Here is a 10,465-nt window from a genome sequence, read left to right as displayed (position 1 = left end):
GAGATGCTTAAGTATAAACTAATGTACGGCCAATGAATAGGCAACCCTAAATGAATATATTAATGTCTTAACATAGTATATGTCACAATTATTTTTTAATTAATAAGTATAAGCAGTAAGGATCTAAGTGTAGGAGAATCTCAGAATGGTTAACAAAGTATTTTTGTTATGGGTGAATTAAAATATAATTGGGCAGCAAAACTTTATAGAAGCATAGATCTATAGAATTGTACAGCACAGAAGGAAACCATTCGGCCCATCCCACCTGTGCTGACTCTTTGAAAGAGACATCCTCTAAGTCCCTTTCCCTATACCTTTTAAATTGGTCTTTTTCAAATATTTATCCATTTCCCCTTTAAAAGCTATTATGGATTCTGTTTCCACCACAGTTTTCTTGAACCAAAATTGCAATTGCTTTGCAAGCTAAAGATGCATTTTTTAAAAAAAAATTGTTCCAAATCTATTGGTGGGTAAAAAAGAAAACAAAAATAAAAACATTTCAGGTAATTATTCTCAGGTCGGATCTGTCAGCGGGTCGATCTGAAACCACTTTGGAAATCAGGAATGGGAAGCATTTCGAGAGGAATTTGTACACATCTGGCCGCTCTGGAATGTCATTCAGGCGGGTGACCCGCCCTCTCTGCGGCTATTTAAAGAGGCGCTGCCCCGACTTTCAGCAGAGTTGCAAGAGCTCAGTTGAAAATAGCTCGGTCAGTTGAAGAAATCTGAAGCGCTCGGTTACTTGGAGTAAAAAAAATAATCATCGGCAATATGTCTGGTGAGGTTGAAGCGACGGTGGCCCGGTGTTTGGTGCTGATCTTCGCCCTTTCTTGGGTATGTTCACTTTTTATTTTAACGCTGTGCAGGATTCTCACTAAGACCTCGGGTGTTCGTGCAAGCCCCGGTTGATCGGCCATGGGGGGAAGCTTCTTATTAATTTGGACCAGTGGGCCAGATCATCCCCCATCCAATCCCACCACCCCCCAACACTTTTATATCACCTCGTGTGTTTGTTTAAAAGTAGATTGTAGGCGTTTAGGGAAGTTGAAAACTCGGATTAAGTTGATCAGATTTTACTATAACTCAGATGTTTAGTTTGCATTGGCGGTAAAATGGTATCATTTTTACTTACTGTCAAAAAAAAAGGTAAACACTACTTACTGGTACTCTGGGTGAATTGTGTAAGTTTCATCGGGGGTTTAATGGGTTAAAGATACGGTGGAAACAAGTAAATTGTAAAAAAAAATCACCTGAAATAGACGAATTTGCAAATTTCTTACAAAGATATTTAAAAACAATCACTAAATGCATATCATTAAATGTACAAAGGGCAGAAATGCTTCATTTGAATGTAAGTGTGTTTAATAGTTCCCCTCCTAGAATTCTGTACAGAAATATGTTCCCAGATCCACTTCTGTTGATTCTACTGAAATATATTTCAAATTCATCTCGATTTTAAAGTATAATAAAGTGAGAGGTGAAAGATTGTTTCTCCATGCTGTTGTTTCATTGCCTGGTGTTTGCAGGATGCCCGTTTTAATGTGTATGTGTTTTTTTTTAATGTTTCTATTCAGACTGGAGAGGGGGCTGACGAGTGCCTGTTCCCCTGCCGTTGCTCCCCGGGGCCCGTACGCTGCCCCGCCGGGGTCAGCCTGCTGACTGACGGCTGCGGCTGTTGCAAGGTCTGCGCCCGGCAGCTGGGCGACGTGTGCAGCCCCAAACAGCCGTGCGACCAACACAAGGGGCTTTACTGCGACCTGTCCACGCACACGAACAAGCAATCAGGCATCTGCTTGGGTAAGCCACTCCTGGATCTCGCAGCGTGACTAAAAGAGGGGGATAGACCATAGTGCTGTTTGTTGCATTGTCCTGTTAGAAAGAAAGGGCTTGCATTAATATGGCGCCTTGCATAACCTCAGGAAGGTCCCACATCACTTTCCAGCCAATGAGGTACTTTTCAAGTGTAGTCACTGTTGTAATGTAGGAAATGCAGCAGCCAATTTGCACACAGCAAGATCCCACAAACAGCAATGTGGTAATGACCAGATAATCTGTTTTAGCAATGTTGATTGAGGGATGAATACTCACCAGGACAGCGTTCTCTTGTTCGAATAGTGCCATGGGATCTTTTACGTCCACCTGAGAGGGCAGATGGGGCCTCAGTTTAACCTCTCAACTGAAAGGTGGCACCCTCCGACAGTGCTGCATTCCCTCAGTACTGCACTGAAGTACCATAGTATGGGACAGCACAGGAGGAGACCATTTGGCCCATCGGGTCTGTGAACACCACTTTGAAAGAGCTATCCAATTAGTCCCACTCCCTTGTTCTTTCCCCATAGCCCTGTAATTGTTTTCAGTGTCAACCTGGATTATGTGCTCATGTGTCTGGAGTGGGACTTGACCCATGACCTTCTGACTCCGAGGTGAGCATGCTATCCACTGAGCCAATGTTGTCAGCAGTGTCACAATCCATTAAATAAAAAACCAAAAATAAAATGCTGGAAACACTCAGCAGGTCAGGCAGTCACTGTGGGGAGAGGAAGGTAGGGTTAACATCTCAGATCTTATGATCATTCGTCAGAACATTGCAAGAAACAGACTGATATTGATTTGGGATTCAACTGTAATAGGAATGAATAATAAAAACTGAAAATGCTGGAAACACTCAGCAGGACCTTTTGGAGAGAGAAACAAGAGTTAAGGTTTCAGGTCGATGACCTTTCATCAGAAATGTTTTTTTTTTAAAGAGTTCATCTTTTAATTCTTGGGTTTTATGTCTTTTAGCCAGGGAGGGAGCTACCTGTGACTTGGGAGGAATGCTATACAGGAGTGGGGAGACATTCCAGCCCAGCTGTAAATACCAGTGCACCTGCATGGACGGAGCAATTGGCTGTGTCCCTTTCTGTACTGATGACGTGCGCCTGCCAAGCCCAGATTGTCCAGCCCCCAAACGGGTTAAGATCCCTGGAAAGTGCTGTGAGGAGTGGGTGTGCGGCAAGCCTCGAGATCACTCCGTCTTCAATGCTGCCATGGCAGGTAAGGGTTAATCCTTGCTGGGCTCCGAAACGGGATTATCATTAATCAACTGAGCATCTTCACTTGCCACACTGTGTCATGGAAATGTAGTCCCTTAGCGAGACCACAGATATTTATTGAGCAAGCTCAGCAGATTTGGAAAAAAACTGGAGCAGCCAAGGATAGGAAACCTTCTAGAATGTTCTTTACTGATATTGCATTAGTAAAATTAATCAGGCAACCAGCTAATTAGAGTGATTAATGTAAGAAAATAAATTAACTTATAGATCTTGTATTGAGTAATTTTACATTTTTACAGGTGCAAAAATCTTTTCTTACGACAATCTATTAATGTATTTTTATTGTCCGACATTATGAAATCAGTACATAGAGTTTTTCTTACTTATAATGCTTTTTTTAAAATTTCAGTTTACAGACAAGAAGCTATTTTTGGGCCTGATTCAAGTCAGGTCCGTGACAACTGTATTGTCCAAACCACGGACTGGAGTGCCTGCTCAAAGACTTGCGGAATGGGACTTTCCACCAGGGTGACTAACGACAACAAGAAATGTCGCCTGGAGAAACAAAGCAGGCTCTGCATGGTCCGGCCGTGTAACGCTCGTCTCGAGAAAAGTATCAAGGTATTAAGCTCCTCAAAATAAATCATTCCAGTGTAACATCTAAGGGGAAGCTAGATAAACGCATGAGGTAGAAAGAAATAAAGGGATATGCTGACCGGGTTAGATGAAGCAGGGAGGGAGGAAGCTCGTCTGGAGCATAAATACCAGCATGGACCTGTTGGGCCAAATGGCCTGTTTCTGTGCTCTATGTTCTATGTAACAGCTCATCTTATCCTGCTGTGACAGAGGAATATCCTCTGTTTTTACCAGTGTCGATGTTTTAATCATTACAGATTTCATAGAAACCGCTGATACACTTAAATACTAATACAATTTCACGTAGAGATTTAGAGCTGGTGTTTTGGCTCCCCTCTCACTCAGAAAATTGCCACCTGATATGGCGCTCAGCCATACAGACCTGGAAGGTCCCAGGTCTGTTCCTGATCTGTGCTGAGATACCTGATCTCATCTGGAGTGGCAGTGATAGTGCAACAATTGGACCTGAGGCTAGGGAGGGAACTACCAGTTACTTGTATGTGATTTATTCCCTGCACTAAGCTTCAATGACTTGTTTTAGTTTTTACATGATTACCTCTAGAATCAAATACTAAGTCCTCTGCAAAAATATGATGACTGCTGAGTTCTAACACTCTAGTAACTCAGTAAAATGCACCAACTGATGTGGTGCTGAACCACACAAATCAGGACGGTGCCAGGTTAGATCCCAGGTCGTGCTGAGTTAATCGTTCTCAGCCAGTGCTGCAGTTGTGGAACGACATTTGACCTCCGTGTTCCCAGGTTGTGGAGGTGAAAAATCAGCTCACACCCGAAGAGCAACCATTTGGATGAGGTACTAGGGCACAGTTGGTGAACTCGTACCCCAGCCGGGAGTCAGTGCTTTCAGGAGAGAAAGGGGAAAGATATATTTTTTTTAAAAGAAAAATGGATGTAGCATTCACTGTCTTCAAATGAACCAACTGGTATTGCCTTGTTAACGTCCCTATAAAAAGTTTCCCGGCTATTTCTAATTTTTTCTTACTCATTCTTGCTTCGCAGAAAGGCAAAAAGTGTGTCCGCACTCCAAAGCCATCCAAGTCGATGAAATTTGAGTTTTCTGGCTGTACCAGCATGAGATCCTATCGGCCCAAGTTCTGTGGAGTCTGCACCGACGGCAGGTGCTGCACCCCCCACTCCACCACCACCCTACGCGTAGAGTTCAAATGTCCAGAGGGAGACCTCATCAAGAAGAAGATGATGTTTATCAAGACCTGTTCGTGTCACTATGATTGCCCCTCCGACAATGACATATTTCTGTCGACGTATTACAAGAGAATGATTGGCGACTATGCTGCATAAAAGCAGCGACCTCTTATTATTGACTGGCTATAAGAGCCCTGTATAAACATCTTCTAGAGTCAAATGATATTTGCAGTGATTAGAATACTTTTTCTCGGTTCACAAGGAGAGATGAATATATACAAGCCCTTTTTATCCATAATACGTTGTTATGATCATTAACCTTGTGTGAAAATCAAAATTGTTTGAAAACGTGGTCTTGTTGAAGACAAGTTTTTGCACCAAAGAAGCAGACTTGAGCTTTGAAGTTTCACCTGATTTGAATTGATCCAAATTGTGAAAAATGTTCCCAATCTTGATTGTTTCTGAATTCCTCCCTTCTGTAGCCTGCATTGTGCAGTGTTACATTTTTGGAATATAAACTGCAGTTGTAATGCTGAAGCTGTACTTGAGCAATTATCCGACAGCATCTGAATCTGAACTGAAAGAGTAAAGAACTGGTATCCATTCTGTTGATGTAAATTGCCTGACCCAAACTACTAGGAGCTATTGGACAAAGTAATTTCATACCATATCTGTTAAGCATTGTACACTAATATCGCACAGTGCAGTGACGAGGCTCATGTGTCGTAAGTCCTAATAATGAATGAACAGTTCTGACTTCAGCAAGCATTGTGAGACCAGAGGACCAATTTTACAAAGCTGTGCTATTGATGGTGAGCCTTGCCTGCTGTGGTACATAACGGAAAATGGTGGATGTATTACCCATGATTGTCCAATATGTGCAGTCAGTGACTGAGGCTTACCCTTCCCCCCCTCCTCTAGCTCACATTCATAAAATCAAAGACCACTGACATTAGTCCCTGAGGTGATCGTCATAGATGGGTTTTACTGTGCAGAGCAGTGCGTTAGTGAACCAGTTGGAGTCATTGTTAAGAACTTTACGTTGAATCTGTTTCAGTTTAGATCCTTTTAAATTATGAACCAGCTGGGACACCATACGATGGAATCTGTCTCGTGAATTCCAAAATGTCATCTCTCAAGAAACCATTATTTTAAGATTGCAATGTCATAATCATATGATTAGTGTAAATACTGTAAATATAAATGTACAGTTTTATACTATAATTTATATTATCACAAACACTTACTGTTTTGAATTGTAGTCCTTTTTTTATAGAAGCTGTTTCTGTAAGGTTGGAAAAGAAGTAAATATTTGTTGCACTTTAGAATAATAATAAAAATTCTATTTTTTATACAAATGGTTTGTTCTTTTTCTTGACCCAGAGTACTCCCAGTTTTTATGAATGGGTAATGATGGTGTTGAAGAGGGTGGGGTGGGGTGAGGGTCAATATATACAAGTGACAGCACTTTGCCATATAAGGAACTTTCTGCCAAACACTGAGCATAGTGTTCAATATGAAGATGGCATGCACGGTGACAAACAGGAATATTAATTAACAAGATAATGGGAAATGGGGTGATTTGCAATGTTTATAGTCTAATTAGGCAGCTGTGACCAGCGGTGTCCCATAGATATTGATTGTGGGATCCCTACTTTGTCATAACATCTATTAGCGACCTCAATATAAAGGCTATAAATAGAATGTCAAGTTTTTTTCAGCTATAAATTTGAGACCAGTGTTACAATTCACACTCACTCCAGATCCTTAAGGTACAATCTTGCATTTATATAACACTTTAGTAGTAAGCTAAATGACCAGATAATGGGGCAGAAATTGATATGCATTATGACCGTTTTTCAGGCACAAATGATACCAGTTTAGCATTGGGACAGCCTGCGCCCAGTCTGCACAGGTGTGGTCCCACTGTTAAATATACAGGGACAATTTTTTAAGCGTCCCAGTTGAAGGACCCCTGTACAAAATGTGTTCCTGATGGGCAGGGTAGGTTCGGGCTTGCATCGCTCGGAATTCTTCAGCGGCCTCTGTGATCAAGTCCGAGTAATTTTTTATTTTAAAAGTCCTTTCTGTGGATCCAGGAGGAGTAGAAGCACCTAATCTAGGCCAACACTTCAGTGAGGGAGTGCCACACTTTCGGAGGTGCTGTCTTTCAGGCAAGAAGTTGAGCCAAAGCCCCATCTACCCTCTCATCCCATGGCACTATTTGAAGACGAGCAGGAGAGTTCTCCTGGTGTCCAGGAGGAATAGACGTTTCTCCCTGACCTCCCCCACCGACTTCCCGGAATTTACCTGAAGACCGCGCTGGCAGCCAGAAATTGTTTTCTCTCGTGGGACGAGCAGCCTGTGGAGGCGCGACAGACACCAGCAGCTCACCCAAAGATGTAAATGCGGCCTGAGGCCCAAGCTTGGGATGGTCTCAGGCCTCTCTGTTCTGGTGCTTGCAAGGTGAGTCTGGTCCCGTTAATTTCTACCCCAATCTGTTTCAGTGAGATTGGTTGAGTGATAATTGTTGGCCAGGACACCAGGAGAACTCTCCTGCTCATCTTCAAACAGTGCAATGGGATGAGAGGGTAGATGGGGCTTTGGCTTAACTTTTTGCCTGAAAAACAGCACCTCCAAAAGTGTAGCACTCTCTCACTGAAGTGTTAGTCTAGATTGGGTGCTTAAACCTCTGGAGTGAGGCTTCAACCCAAGGCCTTCTGACTCAGACTCACTCTCGATCCTTAAAGGAGCAGTGTTTGGATTTGTGTTCATGTCAGATGTTTTTTTCCTCATGCCCAACACAAATGTCACTTCTACAGAAACCACTCACTCTCCATGAATTGAAATGGGACCTTTTAAGCAAAGTAATCTGGAACGCTGGTAAACAGAGCCCCTTGTTCTTACAAACATTTCTCTGCAAAGTCCTAGAAAAATACAAATGTTAAATAGGCAATTGCCAATCAGTTAATCAATATTATTTATTCCTATCACGTGGGTGCACTTAACTTGTACCACAAACAACACCTAAAACAGATGATCTGGCCATTTATTTCATTGCTGTATGTGGGACCTTGCTGTGCGCAAATTGGCTGCCACATTTCCTACATTACACCAGTGACTACACTTCAATAGTACTTAATTGGCTGTAAAAATAACATGGCCTTGAATATTGAGAAACATAAAGCAATGTATATCACTGCTAAAAATTGCAAGTAGTTGTACATTGCATAAGGTGGGGAACATATCAGTGCCCAGGTTAGTGTTGTTATATTGTGTAATATCAATTGCCAAGGCATATTAGTATGTGTAAGTAGATCCATAGAACGCAACAGAATGGAAGTAATATTAAGACTCTAGGAGTATATTACATTGCAAGTTTAGCATTGCTTGTGAAATCATTTCCACTTTGCGCCAATGCTAAATTCGCTGTATCAGGGCCTAACCTGACTGCAGCAAAGCCTCGTGGGATTCTCTGGAGGACAGTCTCACACTGCTTGAGTCTGACATTGCATGGGGTGTAAATCCAGCACGGTGTCAAACCTGGTTCACCGAGTGTTCGGGGGGGGGACCTTAAACCTGCCCGATCTTAACTTAAGCCTTTTGGAGAGCAGGACTCTACTCTGCCTATGCTGCAAAACATTTACATTTTTTGACTGTTGGATGAGAGATCTACCCAATGCTTTAGCCACAAACACAGAGCCCTCTTCCAGCCAGAAAGGACCCAAGCAATGTAAGCACGGTGCAGCCTGGTGGAATTTGAACTTCATATAGTATAAATATACCCTAAGAAGCATTTTTTTTTGTGTGTATTAGGCCCCCCTTTTATAAGAAGGGGGGTGTGGGGTGTGCTTAAATACTAAAACCAAACAAACCAAAACCAAGTGTTCAAATTAAAATTTTATTACCTAAGAAGCATTGATGAGACCACACTTGTGTTCAGCTTTGGTCACCAGACTTGTGAATAAGACACATTAAATGATGAGAGGGTTAAATGTATCCTGTAGACTTGTGGTGATTAGCTAATTTGATGCCAATTAAGGCTTCTATTTAAGAAGGGTAAACTAGGGAATTATAAGCCCATTAGTCTAATGTCTGTTGTGGGGAAGTTACTAGAATCTATTATTAGGGACAGAGTGATTGAGCACTTGGACAAACATGAACTGATCAGAGTTTGTAAAGGATAAGTCATGTCCAATGAACTTAGTTGAATTTTTTGAGGCAGTAACAAATGTGGTAGATAAGGGAGTGTCTATGGGTATTCTTTATTATGGACTTCCAGAAGTTATTCCATTAGATTCCACATAAAAGACTTAACAAAAATGAGAGTGCATGGAATTGTAGGCAACCTATTGACATGGGTAGGAAATTGGTTAGGAGGTAGAGAGTAAGGATAATGGGTGTGTATTCCAATTGGCAGGATGTGATTAGTGCTGTCCCCCATCTGTAATGGGGCCTCAGCTTTTCACTATATTTATCTTGATGATGGAGCGGATAGGTGGTCGGAAGCTCATCTCAGGGTCAAATAGGATGCCAAGGTTGTGAAAGGTCTGGTTCAGCCTTAAATAGTGGCTAGGGAGTGGAGATTGCGGTGGGGACCGAAGACAATGGCTTTGGTCTTCCCAATATTTAGTTAGAGGAAATTTTTGCTTATCCAGTACTTGGACAAGCAATGTGACAAATGACAGTGGAGGGGTAGAGGGAAGTGATGGTGAGGTAGAGCTGGGTGTCGTCAGCGTACATGTGGAATCTGACGTTGTGTTTTTGGATGATGTCGCCGAGGGGCAGCATATCGATGAGGAATAGGAGGGAGGTCTCCAGAGGTAATAGAATGGGAAGAGAAGCCATTGTAGGTGATTCTCTGGCTATGACTGGATAGAATGGAACCAGGTGAGCGCAGTCCCACCCAGCTGGAAAGTGGACAGGTAAAAAAAATAATTTAAAGAGCTAATGGAATGTTGGCTTTTATCTCCAGACAGGTTTAAGGACCCCAGCCCCGCCCCCCGAGCACTCTGGGTGAACCAGGTTTGACACCGTGCAGGATTTACACCCCATGCAATGTCAGATTCGAGCAGTGTGAGGCTATCCTCCAGAGAATCCCATGAGGCTTTGCTGCAATCAGGTTAAGCCCTTATACTGCAAATTTAGCATTGGTGCAAAGTGGAAATGATTTCATAAGCAATGCTAAACTTTCAATGTAATATACTCCTATTGCCTCAATATTACTTCCATTCTGTTGTGTTCTATAGAAGTAAGACCCCATTTAGAGACTGCAATCGGTTCTGGGCACTGCACCTTGGACGTAAAATATTGGCCTTTGAAGGGGTGCAGTGCAGATTCACAAGAATGATACCAGGGCTAAAAGGGTTACATTATGAGCACAGGTTGCACAGACTGGGCTTGTATTCCCTTGAGTATAGATGATTAAGGGGAGATCTAATTGAGGTGTTTAAGATGATTAAAGGAGTTGATAGGGTAGATAGAGAGAAACCATCCCCTCTGGTGGGGGGCGTCCAGAGCAAGGGGGCATAACCTTAAAATTAGAGCTAGGCTGTTCAGGGGGTGATGTCAGGAAGCACTTCTTCACACAAAGGATGGTGGAAATCTGGAACACTCTTCCCCCAAAAATC

General features: G+C 42.4%; 1 protein-coding gene across 1 annotated transcript; it reads left to right on the top strand.

Annotated features, from left to right (window-relative positions):
* Positions 1-509: 509 nt before the first annotated feature.
* Positions 510-6,193, top strand: LOC137342700 (CCN family member 2-like). Its single transcript, XM_068006819.1, has 5 exons — positions 510-834; positions 1,575-1,797; positions 2,785-3,036; positions 3,445-3,656; positions 4,692-6,193. The coding sequence occupies exons 1-5, from the start codon at positions 772-774 to the stop codon at positions 4,989-4,991; spliced, it is 1,050 nt and encodes a 349-aa protein (XP_067862920.1). The 5' UTR covers positions 510-771; the 3' UTR covers positions 4,992-6,193.
* Positions 6,194-10,465: the final 4,272 nt, after the last annotated feature.

Source organism: Heptranchias perlo, chromosome 26 (genome assembly GCF_035084215.1).
Source record: "Heptranchias perlo isolate sHepPer1 chromosome 26, sHepPer1.hap1, whole genome shotgun sequence".
NCBI lineage: Eukaryota > Metazoa > Chordata > Chondrichthyes > Hexanchiformes > Hexanchidae > Heptranchias > Heptranchias perlo.
Note: the sequence above shows the minus strand (reverse complement) of the source record. Positions and strands in the feature narration are given on the sequence as shown.

Coding starts and splice junctions, on each gene's coding strand:
- LOC137342700 (XM_068006819.1), top strand. CDS start 772: ATGTCTGGTGAGGTTGAAGCGACGGTGGCCCGGTGTTTGGTGCTGATC. Junction 1,798..2,784: donor GCAATCAGGCATCTGCTTGG/GTAAGCCACTCC, acceptor TATGTCTTTTAG/CCAGGGAGGGAGCTACCTGT. Junction 3,037..3,444: donor CTTCAATGCTGCCATGGCAG/GTAAGGGTTAAT, acceptor TTAAAATTTCAG/TTTACAGACAAGAAGCTATT.